The sequence below is a fragment of the Lates calcarifer genome, linkage group LG3 (genome assembly GCF_001640805.2).
Source record: "Lates calcarifer isolate ASB-BC8 linkage group LG3, TLL_Latcal_v3, whole genome shotgun sequence".
NCBI lineage: Eukaryota > Metazoa > Chordata > Actinopteri > Centropomidae > Lates > Lates calcarifer.
The window spans coordinates 9,907,167-9,933,228 of NC_066835.1; the positions used below are offsets into that span (position 1 = coordinate 9,907,167).

The following is a 26,062-nucleotide window of genomic DNA, read 5'->3' on the forward strand; positions in this document are numbered from 1 at the left end:
AGTCGCCTGCTTAAGGAAGCAAACAACCCCGAGAATCAAACATGAGACATCCTAAAGGCAAGTTTGCTGTTATTTATGTGATATGCCGTTATTTTCTCACTTATACACAAGACATTAGACACACACACAGTCTTTAACACACACAGTAAAGATACACAAAAAGTTTTTTAGAGAGGTTACCCTCTGGTCAACTAGTGAGTATGTGTGGGGAGAGAAGGCAGAGTGACAGAGGAATAGAAAGTGAGAGAGAAAGTTATATCTTATCAGTAGAGAGGCTATGGTTGTTGTAATGAACTTATGTGGGTCACACAGAGAGCGCCAGCTTTGGGCTCTTTGAAACCTTTTCCTGGGACAAACCGACCTTAGATCACTCTGATTTGGGGGATGCTTGCAAAGACATTCTAAGTCTACATCCAACTAGTGAAACACCCTTTCTCTCTGTCTTTTTCTTGTGCACACACACACACACACACACATACACACACACCTAGTATCTAGCTGAAGCACCAAATTTCCCAGAGATAAAGATAGAGAGTGCAGTGATTTGGCAGTAACAGCCGCTGCAGATGATTGAACACAGATGGTTTTACCCAGTAAGGCAGATAATTCCAGAGAAAAGATAGTCAAATCAGTCCGTGCCTATACAGCCACAAGATGACAGGGATAATACCAGCTGATTTCCAAAGAGAGAAGCAGAGGGGTGGTGGTGGAGGTGGGGAAGTGAGAGAAGGCCACAGCACACAGAGGAGGTGATGGATGTGGGAAGACTGCAGAGGCCAACAGACAGGCAAGCTGACAGACATGTCGTGTAGCCAACAAACAGATTAGCATTCTGGTGTATTTATGCCCAAAGGGCAAGCATCTCCGTGTGCTTGTAAGATTTTCATTGGCTGCTTATTGAACTTTAACTCTAGTTGCATGAGAACACTGCTTTTAGTTTTTCAGGTTTTCTCTTCTTTGTCATAATTATTGCAGCATTGAAACCAATACTAAACTACTAAACTACTACTAAACTAATTTCCACATGAAAACTGTAAACCTATAAACCCTCAGATTAAGAATTTGATTACATTACATTACAGATTTTTGTTTCCTGAGGCCTCAGGTCATTTTACATTTTGTGACTATCTAATGTTCTGGGCAAGTTTTCACTTTGTTCGACTAAAGTCCGGACAGCGGACAGACACGACAAACATGGTGCGTGAGGAAGAGGGCGACATGTGACAAAGGTTACAGATCAGACTACGAGCACATGACATGAACCTTAGCCCACTCGCTTGTGTGCACCAACAGACACGCAGCCGATGAGACAGACAAGCAGGCGGACGCTGATGGAGGTAGACAGAGGGAAGTGGGGGTGTGTAAGCAGGCGCTCTGGCTAGCAGGCACACGGAGGCAAACAGAGAGAAGGGCTGATGGACAGTAAAGACAGCCTGAATGGCATACGTGCTAGCAGCTGAATGAGTTTGGGATTTTTATCAGATTGTACCCCATTGGAGTCGTACGAGAAAAGGGCACTGTTTGGCCTTCGAGCTCTGGCTCAGCAATCAGAGATGACATTTGAATATGTGGACAGGCAGATTGAATCCACGGCAAACATCAGCGAGAAAGGTTATCGCTGATGAATAATAACTAGCTGTGTCCCGCTGCGTACAACCAACTACTCAAAAGGGACAATGACCAACAAGTATCACGTCTCTTTTAGTGACTCTGAATAATACACAGTGAGTCTCTTAGATGCACTGTAGAGGCCTTTCAGAAAGAGCCGAAAGAAATTTCAGTCAAAACTAGTCAATATCAGCACAGTGATGACTTGTGCCAGTTATGGCAGCGCAGTGTTTCTTTTTATTCAACAAAAGAAATCCATTTTCTTAAAAGTGCAATGTTGTGTGAACACAAACAGCCACACAAGCACATTCCCGACATAAAATAGTCATACATAAACTGTATTAGTTTTTATTTTAACTGTTTTTTATTTACCATTTTTTCAGTACCAAATGAGTATAGAGGATTTTAATACCCAGCCCCACTAGTCCATGCTATTCATATTTTCTTACTCAAAAAAAGTTTTTGGGTTAGGAACACACAACCTTTGATCTGTATTCTTCCTCTATTCAGACTCATGTTGGGGGGTATAATGAAATAAGTCTTCATTCTCACTGTGAACAGTCACATGTCTCTACTTGCGTGCTCTACAGAAAGAGGCCACACATGGGCACTGCTATCTAAATAGTGTGTTAGTGGACACGGTATTGTGATACTGGGCTCTGTTCCAAAACATTATGAAGGGCCAGTACTATGTGGAAATTATGTACAGTGCAGTTTTACTAGGCTACATTCTACCGCTGAGTATTATTCAGAGAGTAAAAATATTTGTGTACAAGTAAGAATGTTACAACTTTCTCTGACTTCTGGAAATCAACTTTTTCATTGGAGCTGATGTTGTAGAAACCTGCTTTGTGTATGTTGAGGTTGGATTCTGAAATATGGAAAAGACGGTAAATATGATGCTGGTAAAAACATGCTCCTTGCTCCTCTGACCACTGTGGCACGCCAAGGCTGTGATGTCTGCATAGTTACACAGCACCAGGGTAGAGAAAATACAGCCACTGACACGCACGCACACACACACACAGCTTGCATTCAACAGAGCACAATACCTCTTTTCATTCCTTCTTGCTCACGTAATTCTCTGGATAGTAGGTGGGAGGGAGACAGAGAGAGACACAGACAGAGAGAGACAAAGAGAAAGTCAGAGAGGGGGTCAACCAAGGAGAGGAGAGATAGAGAGCCCTGAACGCAACGTGACTGCCGGGTCAAACTCCCTCTGGTTGTCTCCACTGTTCACCTGCCCCATCTGCGGAGTACCTGGGGACGCATACTGGAATATACTGTCGGGGTCATCATCAGATACAGAGCACCCCGAGGCAGTGGCTCACCTGGGCCTTGACACCTACATGCTCTGAGCTCTTTATGCTCTAACAGCGTCTCCTCTGTGCCCTAAGCATTTACTCTACTGAAGAATCTGACCCACTGGTGCATTATGTACTGTATACTTTCTCAAAGTCTATTTAGCACAGACAACCAATCAAGACCAAGTCAAAGTCTAAAATTAGCAACTGTTCCTGAAAATCTGGCCATGCGTTAGATATTTGGCAGTTTTCAAAATTGGACACGTTTTGGTGAGGACTCGAGGTGTTGAGGTGCTAATCAGAGTCACAGCCATGACACCCCAAGGACAAAGTGAAGAAACTTTTTAATCACTATTCTGGTATAGGAACTGAGATTTCAGCAGCTCTCACTGTGCAGTCATAGGAATAGCACAATTTGTAAACTAAACTGTCACATCTGTTCTCTTTGCAGTTAAATCTCTACAGGTGATTGTGACTTTCCCCCCATTAAAGCTGAGGTGGCATCTAACCCTTGAGTAGTCAACTGAAATGTTTGCTCCGGGCTCCTTGTTTGACTCATGGCGCGGCAACGTGTCAAACGCTATACTCTTTTCTCTCCGGTTCCAGCTTTTGTCGCACCGTGGCACAGCGGCCAGTACTGCTGCAGCGTGCATCATCATTTTTTTGTGTGAGGAACCCAAGCTTGGCCAGATTAGCTGACTCACCAGGGAGCCCCTTTGAAAATAATGGGAAATGCAGATTTGTTTCACTGGACAAAGCACTTAAACCAATTTAGCAATGAGTACATCAATCAAAATATGTTTAATGCTGACAATGGAGACTAATGCCCTAACTTTTTCTGGCTCAGACTTTAGAACAATGTCAAAAGTTGATTTCTTTGAGGGGTATATAAATAATAGAAAAATGACAGTAAGTCAAATGTTAGAAATAAATATATTGTAAATCTGTTCTGAGGCCTTCAGATGCTTCTTTTGCAACTGCTGTGATTGTGAAGGGCAGTTGGCTCCATATTACAGCAATCTAACCATCAGTCTGCTCTGTTTACCCACGTGTATGCAGAGAGGCCAAGACGACACAACAGAATAGATTGTAAGGTTGGCACACAGTAGACAAACCAATAAACTCAGCTCATATTTTCCAAGGGACCATTCGCTGTCAAATAAACGACAAATATAATCCCACTTATTGCCTGGTATTACGGCTTGGCATCGATCCTTGGTGCTCTGCCATGGTTCAAGTGTTCACAGCCTCTTTGAAACCTCTCCGAGACAGATTTCCAAACAGAGGGATGGAAACATGGCCCAGGGTTTCCAGATTACATTTTTGTGATTGTTTCACATGAAGAGAGGTATTCATCTCCAGGGCTTGGTAGCAGGCTGGTTTACCATTCGTATGCCATAGCAGGCTAGTGTTTCCACTCAGGAAGTAGAAGCTGAAAGGAAAACAGGACAGGCTGTGTGCTACCTGGTGCTCCATCATGGCTGTCTAAAAATAATGGGAAATCTATCAAGTCTTAAGTGGGCCCACTGAGTGTGCTGAGCAGAGAGCTCTCCAGTGTCACTCTGACCTGAGCCAGGTGTAGTATACCGTATGACAAATTCTGACAAGCCAAATCAAATCAATCTTTATCTAAACATTCATCTTTTATTACTAATGCACAGTGTGCTTTCATTTAAATGTTTGGTTCTCATGTGCATGAACGCCTTACTTCATATTTGACTGGAAGTATTATTCATTTAAATAAAAATCGCATTATATGACCCTGCTGACCTGGTTTGTTAGTGCAGTGACAATAACATATAATCTCTCTTGAAAGTAGAGCATTGCTACAGTGTAATCAGTCAGACTGATATGAGGTGCAGGAAGCCTAGAGGAACCAGCAGCAGCTGATAAGAGAGAATGATAAACCTGGGAGAAAAACAGACAGACAGCTGTGATGGAGAGATAGACGGGAGAATGGCAGAGGGCATACAGTAAATAAGGAAAGAGGGAGGACAGCTGAGATGGAGAAAATCAGAGGGCACAGCTAAGAGGAGCTACGCAGGAAACAAAGGAAAATGAGTCTTTACCAGCTCACTTTACTGTATCTAAGAACTCTTAAAGAAATTGCTCTCTTTCAGTTAAGAGGGACGTTAGGGATACGAGATGAGACTGTGTGAGTGAGACTGACCTCTGATTCAATGGTCCTTGCTGGGGGGTAGACAAACACAACATGGCTGTGGATCAATTTTTGCTCTGTTAACCACAAGCCAAGGTTAACTAAGATGAGAGGGGGAGCAGAGGGAATCGATCCACTGTTTGGAGAGCACCAGACCATGACCCAAACTACTGTTGTGGTTCACCAACCTTGTTTCTCTATAAAAACCCTTTACAGTTGCTGGTGGGAGGATAGTGAATTAAAAAATCTGATTATGTCTAATCTAATAGTTATGAACTAAACACAAGAGGAATGCAAAGGTGAAGCACACATGAGCATGATTGAAGAGCCATGAGTCTGAAAACGAGACTGAAACTGTGATACAAACGTCCACAATCTTGTTCTAAAAAACAGGAAGACGGAACCGCAGAACTGCATCACTGCATCCAGTTAGCTTAGCAAAAAGACTGGAAACAGGGGGTAACAGTAACCCTTGCTATGCTCAAAGATAACAAAATTCACTAGATCAACCCTTCACATTTACCAGAGAGAGATGAGAGTGGTATCAATACTTACCTAACGCTTGGCAGAAAATAAATATATTTAAAATGGTACATTTTCCAAAATGTCAAACTACCTCTTCTGTGACATAATCTAGTAACATCTCTGCAGTATCTTACACAAAGCAGCAGATGTAGAATGAAGTGTGAAAAGTGAATAGATTTATCTGGAGTTAAACAGGGATGTACGATTGTTTAGTTCAAGATGTACACATGAACCACACAAAACAGCAAAACACCAAACAGGGTCGATTCTGCTGTCAAATAAATGATAAATCATTAAATCAAACACATTTCCCTCAGTGTTTCATTAGTGTAGTTCCAGCCTATATGCTTCCTACCAGTGTGTGGGTGATGATAATAATGAAGCACCTGGAATGGTGGGCATCTGCTGGCAGCTGAATACCACTGACAACGTCTCAATTGAGGGTGTAACAAATAGTTCAGTAAAATACCATGTAATACCGTAAAAAGCTCCGCACAGGAGGTAAATCATAGTAGCCATAGTCAGGGGGAGATTATCAGGGTCTTAGAGTCATGTCAGCTTGTAACAAATACAAAATAGACAGATTGAACAGAGAATACTGACACCACGCAGAATTTTTTTTACTTTGATCTGTTTTAACATGGATATAAACCGTTATAATAGTGAAACCAAGGCAGCCAGTCTGACAGCTCATCTTTGATCTAAGCAAGTTTTTGCAAAACATCCAAGACAAAATATCAAAGACATCTCTGGCCCAGGCAGCGGGGCAATGCAGATGAGATCCCACCCATTTGGAAATATACACCGTATGCAGTTACAAATTTCTCCAGGCTACACTGGGCTCTTTGTTCCATAGAAGCCCCAGTTATTTCATAGGGACGTATGCTTCATACTTCTCCCTTTTACAAGGAGATGGCAGTTGTTTAATTTGGCAAGGGAAACTAACAAAGGAAGCAAAACACAGCAGGAGAAAACACTGAGACATCACATATTACATCTATATGTGAGGTCTCCAATCTCTCCATCTGATTCGGCTGCTGGCAACATTCAGGGGAAAGTTTATAACTTCCAAGCAGAATGCCTCATAAGAAAGCCTTTGCCTGGATACTGAAGTCATATTTCGTTTCACTAATTGAATAAGACTTGCAGCTCTGTAATAGAATATTCATATAATTGTGTTAGGCAAGTGGTCCCATTCCAGGAAGAGAAGAGGCGAAGAAAACAAACAAAAACATTTCAGTGGAGGGTTCATTTGCTGACATGGCCTGTTGTTAGGTCGCATAAACAGACCAAAATTTGCAATTAATGAGAGACTAAATCCTACAATCACAAGGCGCATGACATTCTGTATTGGGTATAAGAACAGACACAAGATCCACAAAGTCAACCATGAAAGCAATTTTCAGCAATGAAATTCAATTTTTGAATAATTTAGATCAGTCTCACCTCGTGACATGAAGTACCTTCAAAAGAAACAAGAAAAAACAGTAAAAAATTTACATATGCTGTAACAAATCTTTCTCTTTGAAACCCCTGGACCCTGCCAAATACACACAATGTGGCCCAGAGCACTGTTCATACTGCTATTGCTATCTGACTCCAAACTTTGATTGTGCCCCTCAACGATTTCTTTGTGTTGTTGAAACTTGATATGAAAGCACTTGAAAAGGGCAGACTGCAGCTCCTGATGTTCCCTTATTGTATTTTTCATTCTGTTTCTCAATTATCTCAGTAAGACTGCTCTAGGTCGTCAGTAAAGACTGATGAGTACCTGGGCCAAACCCAAAGAGGCGGAACTGTAAGTCAATGCAACCTGTCGGAGGACTATCCCCAGATCTATCATCACCCAGCTTCATTCAAATGAAATCACAAGCCGGATCCAAAGCAATCAAGACAATTAGAGCTTACATCCTCTCCTCCTCATCATCATCAGCTTAGTTTGTAAAACAGGCCTTGCAAAGCATTATCCTGAGAGTGAAATACCAGTGTCACAGATTTTTTAACTCCAAAGAAAAGCATTCAGTCAGTCTGGTCTTGATGACTGTGGACTACAGCCATTGCTCAAACAACATCTGTCCCCAAGTCACTTTCTTGGATGCAACATAGCGTGACAAGAGGCTGCCCCAACAACCTGGAGGTACGAACGCAACATCCGAGCCATTTGTAAGACGCCCCCCTCAGGTTGACTTCACACTGAGCTGTGTTTAATGACTGGCTAATTATATAAAGTCCTCAACAGGATAATCCTAACTGCTTGCCAACTGAGCCTCGAAAACATTCCATCAGTCATCATGATGGGTAATTACAAGTAATGGACAAATAATAGTGTGTGGTGAACAGCGTGTGAAAGTGGCTTAACCAGGCTCTGTGACAGCCTCCCACAGCGGTGGCATGTTCTGTTAGGAGAATAAAGAAACGACTGCAGTGGCTGCTGGGAGGACCCTGACCAAATACACCTGACACAAATGCACTGGCTTGCCTCTAAACTAATACGGCTTGTTTTTGTTGAATGAAGAAGAAAAGTGACAAAGAAAAATGGGTTTTGTTTCTGAGTCACCTATTGAGGTTTGAATCAAATACAAACACAAGTGTCTGATGAAAGTGCCGAAATGATTCTCACAAGCTACCTTTAGGATTTTTGCCCTCCCAGGTTCCAAGCCCCTGAAAATTCTTTGCAGATGAAAGGAGGGAGATGGGAAGATAAGACGTCAGGTGTGGAAGAAAGTCAACATGACTGCAAACTACCCTCAGAGTGAGACAAATCCTCACCCAGAAGCAGAAAAAAAGGCATTTCTAAGAATGTGGTCTTGGAGGTTTGACATTTGAGAAGAAAGGGATTTAAAAAGTGAATGACTGCATTAATAAATCAATGAAGCGTGTCAAAGCAAACATCAAAACCCTCAATGCAGAGAGATAGTGGCTGAGAAGGATGATTCACTGATGAAAGTGGTAAGTGAGTGGAGCGAGGCGAAGTTCAAGCCTTCGGGGGGGGGACTAACTCATGCATACCAGCCAGTATAGAGTGCGTAAAGGTCTGACCCTTTGAGACTTTGACTTTTGACCCTAGCCGCAATGCCCCTATAAAGAATACATAGACACAATTTCAGACAGTGCTCACACCGATACACATTGTAGGAGCTCGAAACATGAACCCTTGAAGGAATGCAGCCCCCCTGACTTTAGACTGCATAATGGCCTGTGTTGTGACACTCCTCTGACTCTTTCTAACACATTCATGAGGGCTTAGGGAACATGCCTTCACTACATGGCACATATTTATGTCTTGAAGTGTTTGGAGTTGTATTAGTCTTTTATTAACACTCAAAACCATTATTTTAGCTGTGCTTGGCTCTACATACATAAGCAGCAATCCAATGTAAACACAAAAATAAAGTCCCACCCATAATAAATACTCATATTATTCTAATCAGTAAGTTCTCACATTCAAACACAAGTAAACTTTTCCTATCATCAGCACCTCAAAAAGCTCCTTCAAGCCCTTCAGATAACAGACACGCTTGAACATCCAGAACAACCGGAACTTTATTTATAGTAGGTGAGTGACTTTAACTTATTTATAGGGGTTAGCACTGCGTGTGTGTGTGTGTTTAAATACACACACACATTGGGCTGTGTTTCCCAGCTGGCTGGCCCCCAGCTGTCACCCACTGGCTCCAGTCAACCAGAAGCAGTGACAAGATGAGAACGCCCTTCCCATACTGATAGGGCTAGGTATCTGGTTACTTTCAGGTTATTGATCAGGAATGAGAATCACTGGGGTCAGGCCTGGTCTTTATATTTCTGCCTCATCAGCATTTAAACCATAAAATGCAAACGCAAAGAATCTCTGCAAGAAAAACTGGTGAATTAATTCATATTTTTTTGACAATCTTAAGAGGATTTGTGATGCTTCATCTTTTCTTCCCAGTTACTGACCTGTTACTTATACCCCTACTAAAGCTATCATTTGAAAATACAACTTTAAAATAGCCTGTGAATCTGACTGCTTTAAATACAGCTTCATCCTGACAGGGCATTTGAGCAAAAACAAGTTTTCCAGAAACAGCATACAACCTCTGTGTATTCTTATCAGTACCAAGTTAAAATGATATTGTCCTATTCTTGGACACTAAGTCTTTTCACAATGTTTAAGATCCTATCTGCTTACAATTGTGCTTTCAACATTGCACTGGCTTCCAAAAACATTTCCCCTGAAGATATGTGACGGTCAGACAAAAGACAGCAAGAATACCATCATCTTGATCACCCTCGGGTATATTGTGTCAAAGAAAGGGACAGCCAAATCTGGCTCAGCTAGTTACATGCTGTTCCCGTTACTGTTCAGAATAGGTGCAGGTCCAAGGATTATGTCTCAGTTTACAACACAGAAGAAAAAGGAAAAGTACCTACGAGAAATAGTGAGGCTGGGCTTTTCAGCTTTGTGCAGTACCTGTAGCCTGGCTAGGTTTTCAGTAGGCTGCATAATTAATGAGGTGATCCAGGGACACTGGACTCTCTGGAGAGGTTGAGATTAAAAGTGAGAAAACGGGGGGGGGGGGGGGTAAGTGGAGAGAGATGGGGAGAAACTGAGCACTAGGCTGAAGACAGAGAATGAAAGAGCAAGAGAGTAAGGTGTGTGACAGGAAAACAGAATCGTGAAATTGGGTAGTGCAACAGAGAAAGGGTGGAGGGCATACAAAGAAGGTGCTATAGTATCTTACATACTGATACTTCCTCACACCAAAATCTTGAACTCACATCATAAGGTAAAAGATTCCTGGCATGGGTTTTATGGCCTGAAACTGAACTATTGCACTGACAGGTCAAAGGTGACACTGTGATGTATAATTTATCAGATAACTGCTAATCAAACTATTTTGGTAAACTTTGTAATAGAAATAGAATAGAAACAATACATTCTCATATACAGCAGATACTGTAAGTCATACAATGCGCAGAGGATTGGAGTGCCTTCATATTTGACAGTGACATTGTAAATGTTGAATATTTGAAATTTCTGACTATTCTGAATTAGAAAAGATAAGAAATGTTTGGTATTCCGTGTTCTCTGTGTCCTTCACACTCTTTTTGTTCTGTCATGTCAAACCTCATCTCTTTAAAAGAACTCATTATCGAGAGGGGAGAAGTTCAAAGTCGCTCGAAGAAAGCAATTAACACATACAAGCCAGACTGAAGGATTCCTCGGTGGTACAGTCAGCAATGTTGCTGCTGGAGAGGGAACAAAGAGCAAACATGACAACTTGGAGAGCTTCGGGATGTACGTCAGATATTCCTGTTTTGTATGACCTTAAAAGATGGAAATCATTAGACAGCGACACTTTGAATTCATACAGTAGTCAGATCCACAGCAACAGTATCCAACAACAGAGAGATGTGAGGCAAAGATAGTGCGTGCAGTGAAAGGCAATTTAGGTACTAAAACCCTTAGCAACTGCTGCAATATTGTCAAAATTTGAACTTCTTGCCAGAATCATAACTTGGTGAAATGTGACTACACAGGTATGATACACAGATTTTTAGATTCAGCGTGACAAGGATTATATCTGATGTTCATTGCGATCAGATATCCATAAATCCTCCATTATGTTTTTACGTTTTCTTCAGTATTGAAGTAATTCAGTGATAATTATATGTACATGCATGTCTACTTTGTAAACAGAAACTGCTAACAATAACAGCTATGCTTCTAATGGTGGCAATTTGCCAAAAAGTAAACCAATCTAGACTAAGAATCAGGGCCCTAGTTGAAGCCTGCTAATTAGCTGACTCCATGGCAACCTTATACTTTCTATTCATGCCTCCCAAAGCATTATGGGAACTGCAGTTCCAAGATTTCGAGAATTATTATCCCGTAAATCACATAGTAATTAGGTTACTGCTGTGTTGTGACTCTTTTTTTCAGGCATCCTCACAATTGGCGAGGTTTCCTGTCTTTGTCAGGATTTGTGAGCTTTCCCTAGTAAGGCCTGGACCCCACATCACAAACAACTGTCACAGTCAATGTCATGTGCTCAAGACTGGAATTATCACTACACCGAGCCAAGAAGCCACCAACAGAAAAGCAATGGGAGACAAACAGCTGCCTGCCAAACACTGATCTGTTTACCTGCGGTTGTCCAGGCAGCAGACAATATAGATCCATCGAGTGATATCTCTGGCAATACATGACAAGAGGAGTGGGTGAGTACATGCCTGCAAGATTATAGCAAGTGGGCTGTCCTGTCACGCTCTTCTGTCTCCTCTGTTCTGACAGGACGAACAGTGACACCTAATGTTTCTGTCCATCTTTTTATCTCTGTACCTGCTTTCAGTGCTGTAGAGAGGACACCAGATAAAGACACAATACTCATTACTTTCATAAAAACGTCCATATGTAAGGTACATCATGTACAACCACAGAGGGATAGAGGGATAGGCAGGGAAACTGTTGTTCTGTTTTCCCATAAGTTTGCAGATGGCCTCTGTGCGCCTACAGAGTAATTCATGTCAATAAGTATGTCCTTGTCTGTGCTTCTGGGCGTGTGTTTATGCATCTCTTTTAATCCACAGGGTGCTTCCAGTGAAGCTGGACAACACAAAACACCACGCTACATTAGTCACCACATCCCCACTGATAGAAATCTTTTCCCATGTGCCAACACTTATGAAACGTCTCATCACTATCTCATCATCATAAACTAAGAATATACTGTAAACACAGGCTGGTAATGGGCCAGAGAGCCATCTAATACTTCACAAGAATGCTGAGCCTCTAATAGCCTTTGCAGGGTTTGGAGGGCCTTTCACATATAGATACATATGGGCTAAAGGATTATTTTAGCAGGGAGCTGAGGTGAACTGAATTCTGTTTGATGCGATAACAGAATCAAAATCAGAATTAACAAAACATTACAAAATTGAGTCATATCTTTACAGAGATAATGTTCTGGTAAGTTAGGATAAGAACTCACTCACTCAGTTTTTAGGGACTATTTCTTTGTCAGAAATCTTAGTGCTAGATATCTCAAAACCAAACTATTTCCTGACTGAACACTGCTAAAGGACCTTCTAGGGAACAGGTCCCTGGAATTGCTTTCCATTTTCAGTTGACAGAGAATGCATGACTTTGAGCTATGTGAGTGCAGGTAATGCCACTCTGTTAATGGTGGGGATGTTTAATCAATACATTATCAACCTCCCAGCTATAGCAATACATCTCAGTGCGAGACAGAACCTTTCCTTGAGACAATTAAAAGCGGTTATCACTATTAGCAACAGCCGTCAGACAACTTAAATGGCGAGAGGTTGAGATAGCTTTTTTCACCATTAAGTTAACTCTGCAGTTCTCTCTAGGTGACTGATCCCTTTAGGGGATGCATGGGTTATTCAGAGGTTTCGGCCCCCCCCTCGGCAACCACACACACACAAATACACACCTTTCTCATCTGGAAGTATATTAGCCAGGGAGAGGTCAATGGATCGACATGTGAGACAGACCCTTTTATCGGCACTTACAGAGAACAGCGATCTGTAATGACTCCCCTGATGGCAATAGTGAGAAGAGCGAAGGAGGGAGGAGAAGGGGTGAACAGTGGTCATGCAAGCCTTGCACGTGTGGGGTTTTGTGTGTGTGTGTGTGTGTGTGTGTGTGTGTGTGTCAGAGAGATACACAAAAAATGGACTGAGAGAGAATGAGGGAAGGTGGGAGGTTTAAGAAGTGCAATCATCAAAAGAGAGAATATGAATTCTTTAAACTGATGAAGTTAACTGACTAATGCAACCACTCTACTAGAAAATAAGGGTAGTTGAGTGGAATTACATCTCATTTCAATTTGATGACACAACATTGTTGACTGCCTGTGTAAACTAACACTGAGCGAGAGCTTGCTTCAGACCCCCATTTTCTCAACAATAAAGTGAGTCAGGCTCACTGTGATTCATATACAGTATGTGATGTTTGAACCAGGGGCTATCCACTGAAACAAAACACTAAAACGCCTGCTCTGCCTGTCTCACACTTAAGAGGAAGAAAGATAAATATGCTGTTGGCAAATGAGACAGTGTGTGTTGGTGTAAACATTGGCCAGTCTTCAAAATCTTCCACTGATAATGGCACAACAGGGAAAAAGGGTGGCCCCTTGGTGCCAGTCTGACCTGCGCTGAAACAGTGTTATCGGACTCTGTGTTGTTTTGGTCGGGGCCTCAAAGGCTTGAAGGCTGATAAGGTGACAAGTCTCGGTGGCCACAAAAAATGCAGGTGACTGCACGTTTAACACTGGCACCACAGATTTGTTTAGTTTCTGTCATCCGCAAGCAAACAATCACACATACCAAAGTGTGCTGATACAAAGGCCTACAAATCACACGGGAATCCCCCACCCTTCTCCCGAGCACACACGCTAATACAGACAATAAAGGCTTATTTTGTCCCATTTCCAGGAGGTAAATATATTTTGCTCTGTGAGTGTGTGTGCATGCTTGTGGCGCACTGTAATCCTCATGTGGTTTCACCTTCATGCCAGGGACCCATTTGTCTTCATTATCATCATACGACTGGAGGAAGCGGATCTGTTAGGGCTCGTGGCAACGGTAATGCCTCTCTGTCTGGGTATAAAAAACAGCTTCACTACCTGGACGTTTGTCATGTCACCCCCACCGAAGGATCAGGAACATTAAGAGGGAAATAGTGCCTCTTACCTCAATAAAGATCCATTTCCCAATATTTCCAGAAAGAGGGATGAAAATCTGACTGATGGCCGTGCTTACCGAGCTGTTAAGTGAGGAGTGTGTTTCTGGAGAGCTTTTTTGTCAGCGTTTTGTTTAACGTGGAATTTATGTGACAAAATGCTAATGTTCTGAGCAAATCACATCCGCAAACCTGCCACTGAGCTTTTGTTTGGGTAATGAATATGCCATTTCAATCCAATTTTGAGTAAAGTGAACAGGGAAAAGCTTCTTTTACCCAGTCCTTTTTAACACATCCAAAGGCAAAACTGCAAGCACCACAGAACCCCTGGAAGCATGACAACGTCGATGCTAACAAACTTGGACAGAGAACTGATTTTCCAAGCCCAATTATAGCTGAAAATCTTTTACAAAACTCCTGGCTTGTTCTTGCAGAAAAATGATGGAGCCGGCATAGCTACGTAATCACGAGGCCGGTGTGTCACAAGTGTTTAAAGGTTCACCGATTTGATCAAAGTCTCAGATAATACTTCCTCGCCCCTTATTCGTTCCCACACATCTTTCCCTCAAAACAACAACCTTACACCTCGTCAGTCTGAGGACCACCATGTCCGTACCCAGACAGGGCTGCTGTGTTTTTACTAGGAACACACCTCAATTATAAAGGAAGGACTGTTATTTCACTAATTACAACTTCAAAACAGGAATCACATCTCAAGGAAAAAGCGGCCAGATTATCACTAATTGCCTTCCAGCTGGCTGCAAACCATGTCGCAGGTAGAACATGCACAACAGCAGACACATTTTGCTTAGGTTCCCTTCTCTCTGCTTGATGCCCATTACATTTTTGACCACCACCGGAGCAATTCATTACCCTCACAATGCAAGTCCATTGGTATGGAGATGGCAGTAGGAGAAAAGGTGAAGTAAAGCACATTAGCAAATTCCTAGCTGAGGAAAGTGCTTCCGCTAAATTAGGAAAAGGCCCCTTCTGTTTCGAAAAAGAGTGAAGTGAATGGTCAGAATGATGGAGGATGCAGCTAGAAAACATCCAGGTGGCCACATTATGAAAACAGTACTCAGACACATTTAAACAGAATTTAAATTGCAAAAACTCAGAGCAGCAGTAACTTTGGGAATGAAGTTGACATTCAGACTTGCTGTCAAACAGATAAATGCATACACAAGGAATCAGTATGACAGGTGAACATATAAGCATGAAAAGATGTGGGTGGGACTGTGTGCATGTGTCTGTTTAGTGTGTGTGTGTGTGTGTGTGTGTGTGTGTGTGGCAGTGCAAGGCTGGGAGTCTCCAAGGCCTATAATTACACCCTGGTGGGAGTGAAGCTGATAACAGAGGCCTGAGGATAACAACGTCATAGCGAGGAGAGTAGAGGGAGGAGAGGAGAGGAGAGGAGAGGAAGGAGATACATAATAAAAGAAGGGGATAGTGAACAACATGATACCTTATCAGACACCAGCTTTTCCCACTGACACTGCTTTTTCATTTCCTCCTTGATAGTTATCTAAAGACCCCTACAACACATGAGCATGCATATACGCACACAAACACACACAATACATATAAAGCTCCTTAAGAAAATCCACACAACGCAGCCCACACAGTCGTGTGTTTACACTGACCTTAATAATTCAATTAAAACCCATGTAATGCAATACTGATTCTCGGAACCGCCACCACATAAACCTTCTAACTGAGTTATCTTTCTCACATTAAGGCAGTAACCAGGGCACCACCGCTTGCTTTAACGTCAGTCTTGCTAATGACTACTGGCAGAGTCAGACAGATTTCCTTTTTGAAGATTTGATCAATTGATAGATTGATTTTGTAGATGCAAAAAACAGTAAATACCAGCAAAGTCCCTCTGTTTTCCTATTATATTCCATAGCCAGTATCATACAACTCCTGTACTTTATTATTATGTTAAATCCATTAGGTGCTACAACTAACACTTATTATATATATTATTAAATAATCTACCAATTATTTTCTGGATTAAGAGATTAAGCAGTTAATTGTTTGGTCTATAGAATTTCCACAAACAGCAAAAAAGGTTCATTTCATGCTCCCAAAGTTAATAGTTAATAGTGAGGTCTATTCACATTTGAGCAGCTGGAACCACCAACTTTAAGCATTTTTCCTGATAAATTATTTTCTAAATGAATAAATTATCACAATTGCTGCTGTACATGTCAGTCAACTAACTTATTAATCGCCCATTTGTTTCAGCTCTACAAGCTCTGCATATTTGCCAAAATGAAGTTATGTGTGTGCGTGTAACCATGCTGGATGAAAAGTATTCACAGCAAATAAAACTAATGTAGCGGTCAGCCCTGACTGGCCTTGTCCTTCTGATGACATCACAACAACAACAACAAAACGTTATATATGGAGGTAACGGTCCTTGGAAATTCTTTCAGCATTGCAGAGCTCCGTTGCTATGGGGACATGCCTCACACTGAGAAAAAAAAAGTTAGGAAACATTGTCCTTGAGGCCTGCTATTCAACAGTGGACTGAAATATGCTGAATCCCGTTACAGTATACAGCACATTCGTCTATGCTATAGACTGGAGCACAGCCAGTCTTTCACAGCGGGCAGGGGTGCACAATAAGTTTGCTGCAGCCTAAATATTATTAAGATAAAGCAGAGTGCAGCAGATTTACTGTATGATTTTGCTCAATATAACAGCAGTGCTTACTATAAATATTCTTACAGTGACTGTTTGAATCAAAGGTTAAAGCTTACACAGATATACCCTTGAGTTTTCATACAGTACAGCCAAACTACTAAATTTTCTTTTTGGTGTACTTACGCATGACTGAGAGTCAAAATCATTTAAAATGAACAGCTGACATGAAGAGCACAGCCCTTAACAGATGTTCTTTTCTGATAACAAACCCATATCCATTCAGTACAGCGTGACCTTATATCTTTCAAATGAGCCAGTGCAATGAGAGGGAGGAAGCAGGCTTTCAGCATTCACAAGGGGGGTGGGGGTGGAGGGGGGCAGTGTCAGGGACCTTCCATCATGGCATTGTCCAGACTCTGTTAAGCCACTGATGAGGTGCCTCTCTCTTCCACTGTCTCTCAGTGGAAACAACAGAATATTTACAGGTCTCTGCCACTTCAGCCTCCTGCACAACGAGAGGATATTAGCATTTATAAGACTGGTGGTCATTCTTCTATTCAGGACATGCAACCCCCCTCCCACCCCTATGTGACCATGCAAAAAGCGACAGTGGAAAAACAGTCATACTCATGTTCAAAGCAGAAGCTTTAAATGAATCATCTGTTATTTTTCCTAAAATGGAAATTTACTGCCTAAAATGGCATTAATGTTTAAAAAGAATAACAAAAACACCTTGGAGTTTGTCATTACTCTGTTACTTTGTTGCACTACACAGCAACATGATGAATTAACTCATTGACCTAAACTCCTTTCTTTTAAAGCTGGGACTACTGTTTTGAATGTGCAGGAGAGGGGCTGCTGAAAGAGTGCAGTGGCTTTAAGTGGGTCTTTCATCTTCTTCTGTTTATTGAAAAACAAAACACGTGCCACAAAGTGGCCCAATTAAAGAAGTGGGAGTCACTGTGTAGCTCAGGACTGGCAAAAGGGGAGCATGCATAAAACCTTGTGGGAAAACTTTTAAATGCTCTCTTGATTTTCTCAGAGTGGAATCTGAGGACTTTAAGGAGAGTTTCTAGTGATCTCCAGCAAAATAAGAAGATTAACATGCAGATTATTTCATTATTTTATGGATGGCTGGTCATGGGCTTAATTGTTCCCATTTTGATTTCTCCTTTTACAGTACAGTGTAGCCTGTTATGTAATTCTGTAGCCTACCAACTTCTGCCTAACAACAACAAAATCAGTGTCTTGACTCTCATGTGTATCTCTGTGGATGCCTTACATGTTCAAAGTTTGAGTCATTTATGTTCCACAGACTCTGCTGGGTGCAGTGTATAACAAGTTGACTTGGAAGTAATAGGCTATAACGCAGTACTATTATTGGTATCAGCTACACCATAGTAGTTACTATGTAGCAACTCGTTGTGAAATTGTCCACACGGGACAGTCTTTAACCACAGCACGAGAAGGAAACACGCAATCACCTGCATACAAACAGGTAAACACGAGAATCAAAGTTAGTCCCACGAGTCCGAACCCGGCAGCTACTGTGGTAGCCAAAGTATGTTTTAAAAGTACAATAGATTCAGAAAATACAATGTGCGGTCTTGTTTTGCGTTAACGGGGTACTCACCTGCGATACTAAAGGAATAAGCGTCTGCTCCACCGAGCGAGTTTTGATTTCCAGACCGGAATCAAAGTTACTGTTGCCGCACGGAGATGAAGCCATTCCCGCCGAGCTCTCCCTGCCTGACACACAATACACGGCACTAACTGAGTTCACCGAGATCCCCCCTTTTTGTTTTTCCTTTGCCGTTTCGCAGCTGCAAAACTGGCGTGATAGACTTGCTATTACACACCGGGGGTTTTTCACTCGGTTACCCAGTCGTTCAACGAAGTGGCTCTCCACACACGCACGCCGCTTTAATCCACTCTGGCTCGGTGGTTGTGCCGCTGCGCCCGCTAATGTCCATGTAGTTTACTCAACTACGGCAGGGAGCGGACTGCAGCACACCACTGTGGGCAACCACACACACGCACCACAGCACGCACACACACCTTGAGGTTTAGCTGCTGGCTGTGGTTCATCTTTTTTATTTATTATTATTTATTTTTTGCACAGTGACAACCAGGATGATTACTTTCATTTAATCGCTCTGTTTACTCACTACAGCAGTTATACAAATCAAGTCAAAACAGTATGAGCCAAAGCAAAAACACATCTGGATACAGTTTTTGAAAAAACACCAGTGGTCTACAATTCATCTATCACTTAGACTACAGTGTGCAAAAAAGAAGATTTGATGTTGATAGGAGTTTAAAAATGTGTCACCCATTCATGCAAATTTTAGAGGATTTTATACAGGAGTTTTGGATCATCCCTCCATCCATGCAGATTTCAGCAGGACTGTGCATCCAGTGCCCTCAAGAGAGAGGAGCGATGCTTTCCTCACAGCGCAGCTCCTGGTTTGATCCCCGAGACAAAAAATCCCATATTATCCCCCAGAGTCTGAGAATCCCTTATCATCCTCTCCAAATACACACCAGATATGCCAATCAAAGCCGGCTGCACTAAGCCACATGGGACAGCTGCACTGACTGGAATACAGTGCTTATCCTGAAAAAGTTGCCAACTTTTACCTTTTGTTTGTCTGAAGAAGGCTTTAATTCTCACAATCTTACAATCTGAGGTGCTGCAGTTTACCCGTGGCCCAAAAACTGTGGAAGAGGCCCATAAATATCTTTGTGTGAATTTAGGATTTCGCACTGCTCCAGTTTATGCTGAAATCAGTAAAACTGCAAACAAAAGTTGCCGAAAACACAACAGAGTAGCTGCTGTTGTTTTGTTATCTAAAACAATCTGGAGCAGACAGATCTGGCTGAAGTCTTTGTGCTCAGACTAACAGAAAATGATCCTCCACAGACACATTTTGAATAGATGACTGGTGTTGAAAATGCTTACAAAAGCCTAGCATGAAACCATCAATAAAACCTATCATTTCAATTAAGGGTGTGTGTTTGAGATGTAGACTTTTTTTTTTTGGCAGGATTTGATGCGTGAATACACAGGAGCATAAATCCTCCTTTCCCTATTTACCTGTTACCAACAGCTTACACACCCCCACATCTCTCCCAAATTCCCAAAACTACTTTCGCAAGAGAGATCTCAAGATAAGAAGATGCCAAAAGGGATAAACAAAAAACATCAGCAATACAATAGATCCATCAGTCTGTGTTGATATAAGTCTTTGATGCATGAATAAGATTTTGCAAACAGGTTTATTTCTGCTTAAGATTATAATGTTCCCGAGGGGAATGATGGGATGACATTTCTTTTTAAACAAACTGACAGACTTGCAGGCCAAGATGACTCACATGGATGTTATTTCTAGATGGAATAATTTTTTGTGGGAATGAGAAGATCCAGCATCCCCTGCACAGCAGATATTGTTGGGTATTATCTGTATTTGGGGTCCTTAATCTGTATAATATGTCTGTGTCATAGGTTTTTTCAATCTCAAGGATCAAAAGTTTTATCCTAACAATTCATTGCGCCTCTTATTATTCTGTGACCCAGTGACTTGAATCCATAATATAGCTCAGTGTACTTTATTGCTGTCTGGATCTGAGCCTGACCCAACTATCGCCAAATTCTTTGTATCCTCAAGTGGCTCCAGTAGCTATTTCTAACTTTTACAAGTGCGACCACTGGATGACAAGCGGTGAGTAACACTTCATATTACAAACACAGCAGATGGCTGAGAGCAGATATGGTTCATAAGCACTGTGGCACTGTTACTGAGGGCTTTTGCTGCCTGCTTTATCATCAACTACGGTGGCTGGCTAGCTCTCTGTGTCAGCAATGGAGACAATGGCTGTGTGTGTGTGTGTGTGTGTGTGCATGTGTGTGTGTGTGTGTTAAGACTGTCTGCCGCTCTCAGGCCCAGCCAGTATTTATTTAAAACCCCAAAGCTATGCTTTAGTTTAACCCTCCCTGTTTACATAGGTTTCAGTCCACACACACACACAGACATGAACGCACACAAGCACACACATACTTACACTGCATCATTATGAAGGCATGCAAGCAGTTTGGCTGCTATGAGTGGACAGGGTTGTGTTCCACTTTGATGAATGGCTTTACTACTAACCAGATAATATCTGTGTGTTTTTTGTTAATCTGCTCTGAGGGTCTTTTCCAAGTGATAAGATGATAACAAACTCCTACTCTGGCTACTTGCACTGTGCTGTATCAACTTGTGTTGGCTGAAATGATTCTGGTCACAGTAGATAATGCAAGAGGCAGAATGAGATAAGAAATGTGATCTATCCTGTAACTTTTCAGTGGAAATAGTTTAGTTATCATCTGGACAAATAGCTTCCAATCCACACGCTTAAACAAACACAATAGTGTGCAAATTCTCACCGAGTTTGTCAGTGGCATACTCTTAGCTGTGAAACGGGCTTGTTTTTCTAAACAGTATCTCATTTGTTCTGGAATATTCAATATTTGCTTCTCTGCTTCTAATCTCTTTTAGGCACATTGCATTTTGACAATTTGCCTGAAAACCCGTACAAGCAGGAAGTCCCTTTTGTGTATACTCATCTGCACAGTCCAAGGGTATTACTCATTAAATAAAAGATGCTTATGCATGGTGTGATTGTGTTGCTAACAGCTGCTACTGTCTCTCTCTGTGCTTTTAGAAGTGCTGACTTCTCCTCTCTGTCTTCTTCTCTCTCTCTCTCTCTCTGTGGATCGTTCCTTCTGGCTGTGCAGCTCTTGGGACAGGAACTGCTGAGCCTAAAGAGATAGTGATTTTGCACACTGTAAGATGTAAAATGAGTGCACTCAGTCATATTCCCCTGTTGGATGAGTACATCGAAAATTTGGGATTCAAAGAAAGGATTGTGGTGGAATGTTGAAGGATTTTTCCCCCCCCTGCATTTTAAAGTGATAGAGAATTTCCAGTTCAAGAAAACAATTCAAGTCTATATGAAAAAGTCTGCTTTTAATGCACATATAGTGTTCTTACATGATTGTGGCCCTCCTTATACATAAGCTGGTATTCAGTGGTTATTTTCACACCACAATTCACACACTCTCATTTGCCTCTAGGGCAACTGTAATAACCCTAAGCCTCCTCATCAGGTAAGCATGTTTGGAAGAAATATCACTCTGAATGCTTTCATGTTCAGCTACTGTGGCCTTGACAGAGACCTGCAGCTGAACTCAACCCTCTTAGCGTGATACAGTGACCCAGGAGTCCTCTGCGAAGGAGTGGAGGTCAAACTGAGGTGATTTGCCCTGGTCGGATGCTTAGTTGGCTGCTCTGACTGACCCTGAATAGTTTTACAGTTTAAAGCTTTGGGAGATGTTTATAATTTTAGATGAGTTTAATCCTGACTGGTTTACAGGTGTTTATGTCAATATGGAGTCTTGTCAGGAAAAAATTTCACTGCTTCCAGGGCCAATAATACACACAACAGAATTAGAAACTGGATAGAAATCAGACATTTTAATATGCTGAAATAATTAAAGAAAAAAGCAGCAGCGCTAATAAGGAGCAGGTCATCTGTCTGTCATTTGCAGCTCTCCTTCTGCCAAGTAGGCACCCTCAGGGACAAGGCTAATTTAATTCCACGTAAACACAACCAAGCAGCAGCAAAGTGCCATGCAGACACCCAGCCCAGCAATCTTGGCTTTTCTGTGTCTCCATTTCTGCTGTTACATAATTGCGGACACCTCGCATGCACTCATTATCATTCAGTTTCCATCCAGCACTTCCTTTGTCTGAAGGCTGCCTCATTTGTCAGAGACGCTCTCTGCAGTTTGAAATAACAGCATGTGTAAACACACAGGAATGTGCAGAGATGAAATACATAAATGGACACTTAATGCATGAGCATATTTCTACATATGTAGGCGTGCAAAGATAACACACGGTCACTACTGATTGTGAAAATGTGTCCATGTACACCAGAGAAATGAATATAATATGTAAGCAACATGTAAAGTCAGTGCTGGTGTCTTTTCACCATACTGACATGGATACATACATAACAGATGCGTGTCAGGAAATATTATCTACAAAAGATATAGCTATTTACCTTATTTTATTTTGTAGTTTGAGCATTCACCAAATTAAATCCAGTTTTTATACACTGCTCAGACAAAGTATACACAGTGAATTGTTTAAAAATAATGTTCTCACCTGAAGTCTTAGAGGTGTAATAGTATAATTATAGAGTCATTACACACACTGTTTCAGCCCCTTTTAACCACAGTGTTAAAAATGCTTATTTGTATGTGAATGAGAAAATGGCTTTGAATGAGACAGACAGTGTAAACACCTGAGGAATATTAAGGCATTAAAAGAAAAGTGGAAGGTCTCTCTATCATCCCTCAGCCCCTTAAGTATGAAGTTCATTATAGTGATTCCCCTAAATTACTATCCACTCTCCCAAGGAGGTTTCAGAGCTCCTCCGGCACAATGAGTTATTGAGCACTTGGTAGCGACATATGGCACAATGAAATGAATGAATAAAACATTTAAGGATATTATCTACACTGTAAAACACATTTAATTTTCTGCTTTCATAAATTCAAAATTAATAAGGTAGTGGGGTGGATTTTCTCTCGTAGGCATTACAAAGGACAGAGTGTCTCCATTTTGGGATCAGGATTACACTCAGGGTCACGATATTAAATTAAAAAATAATGGGAATACAATAGAATTATGTCACACTTTCTGGACTAACAAACTGAGCTTCCCCCCATACTTTAATAGAAATAAAGATATGCCATTCTGTATATTCAAAGTAACACAACTTTCAGAAAAGATTATGAAACCCAGATTTATACATCTTATATTCACTGTATCAACAAACACAGATGCTATAGCCTAATTACTTATCACAAGTCCATACATAAATAATGCATAAATCTATTGGCTAATTGAAGTGTTTTCCTCGTATGACCCCATCATTGCTGGGTTTTACAGACACTGTTAAAGAATGTGAATAGCAAGGGCCTTTATCACCCTGGTGCAAAGACATGTCCACAAAATGTCTCACACAAAGGTCCAGTGAAAATAGGGCAGGATCTTTCATAAATCAACGTCCTCTTTCCTGCAGTGACCTATTACATTTGATCAAATTAATCCTGCGTTATGTAAGCAGGTACAGAGATTTCACCACAAGAGAATGATAAATGCTTAGTCAAAGCGGTACAAAGATAATAGAGATGTGTTTTTTCCACAGATGCAGCTGTTTGGCTGCATCCCAGCTATCGCCTAGCTGCCATTCTTGAGATGAGAGCCATAGATGCATGGGTATCCTCCGCAGAAAGGTCGTCTCACCCTGCCAAGTCTGCCTGAATCCTGTCTCACTGAGACTAAGCGAGGAGGGACAACAATAGCTAGACGATCACACAATCTATTTTTTACCCAAGTGTTGGTGACAATGTGTCTGCTTTGTCTTCGTCATGCACATATACCACAAGTCAGCACGGTCAGAGGCGACCCAGGCACCCCTCCTTCCCCTCTCTATCCCCTCTCACTTCCTCTTTGGCACTATCCCTGTTTGTCTTTGCTACATTGTCATTTATCATATCGTCTCAAGGGCTCACAGATGCCATCACATTTTTCCCCGTGATCATGTCAAGTAGGTGCTTGGAAACTCCTTGTGACAAAAGTGTCGCCTCAACCTTTGAAATCCAAAAGGCCCAAGGGCTTTTTTTTTTAACAAGCAAGGCTGTCTGGCTGGCAGCTAGCTCAGCTGTGACCAGTCACCCTCAGTCAACACTTGGCACAGGGATAATACAGTGTGACATAGATGTGTGTGTATACTGTGGCATCTTGATTTTTGTTGGAGCAATTTCAAAATAATGCAAAATCTGGAAATGGGTTTATAATCACTGCAATTTCTCCTAGCTTGATCAGACCAATGTGAAACACAAAGAGAAGAGAGAGAAGAGAATTATGTTCTCAGACCCTTCAAAGAAACAAAGTCTAGTTATCAACTAAAGGCAATATTGCCATTTCCTGTTTGTTCACAGTTCAGTAAATGCATGTTTTGTCTTCAGTGCAACTTACACTAGACAGATGCAGCAGGGTGGCTTAATGAATGTGGGGACCAAGCTTGAGCCAGAAGACCAGTGTTCAAATCTCCACACATCCATTCTGTTGAAAGCACTGCTTTAGTCACAGAATAAAAGACTCTAAATCCCCAAATCCCCCGTTATGACCTGACCTTTGAATTCCTGCAGGAGGGGAAGGGAAAAATATATATAGACAAATAAATGATTATACCAATATTACTCTTTTTTACTTTATTTTTCAGAGTGAATTCAGATACATTAAAATTATAAAATTAAATACTACAATCTACTTTAATTCCACCAGGTATTTTACAGTAGGATTCTTACAGTGCTGTCCAATTATGTTCTTAAACAAGTTCAACCGCAGGGTTTGTAAAATATTAATAAGAGAGAAATGGGTAATCGATAAAGCCCTTGTAAACCTTTTTAAAATGGAGTAGCCTTTCTAATTTTGTGATTGACTTACGCCATCTAGCGGACAATACACAACAGTGCACTTTAGTGAGTTAAAATACTTTGGTGTTTGCTTTAAAACATGCTAAATAAAACAATAAAATGATTGCTTTGAATATTGTGTGTGTATGAACACGTTTATGAAACAATATCATAATCAAGGTTTGTTGAACTGTAGACCGCTGAGAGCGGAACCTTTGTTCGCGCGGATTAGTTTAACTACAGCCACAATTACAGTAACACCCCAGTTTCAGCTTCCAAGATGGCGGCGCCTGTGATTGAAACATGCCATGTTGCCTGTTGTGCCAACAGGACACCAAATGTTGTTTCTTGGAGTCGTGGAGGGATCATCGCTTTTGGAACATGTAACTCAGTGGCTCTGTACCACCCACAGGTAGTAAAGTCTATCTAAGGTCTCCTGTCAAGTTGTCACAGCTAACAATAACCGAGCGTCCTGTAACTGTAAATAAACGCAAATATTGTTCGTTAATTTAATAAACATATCATTTGCTGGTTATTTAGGAAAGAAGAGTTGTCGCTGTGCTGAATGGACACACAGGCAGAGTGAACGCAGTCCA

General features: G+C 41.5%; 1 protein-coding gene across 2 annotated transcripts in view; it reads right to left on the reverse strand.

Annotated features, from left to right (window-relative positions):
• Positions 1-18,939, reverse strand: part of ctnnal1 (catenin (cadherin-associated protein), alpha-like 1) — a 46,571-nt gene extending 27,632 nt beyond the window's left edge. The window contains exon 1 of one of the 2 annotated variants that reach the window (XM_018697574.2): positions 18,567-18,939. In XM_018697574.2, the coding sequence (XP_018553090.1) occupies positions 18,567-18,662 (96 nt within the window). In that variant the 5' untranslated portion in view covers positions 18,663-18,939. The remainder of the gene's footprint in view (positions 1-18,566) is intronic. The other variant, XM_018697575.2, reaches the window with a different exon arrangement.
• Positions 18,940-26,062: the final 7,123 nt, after the last annotated feature.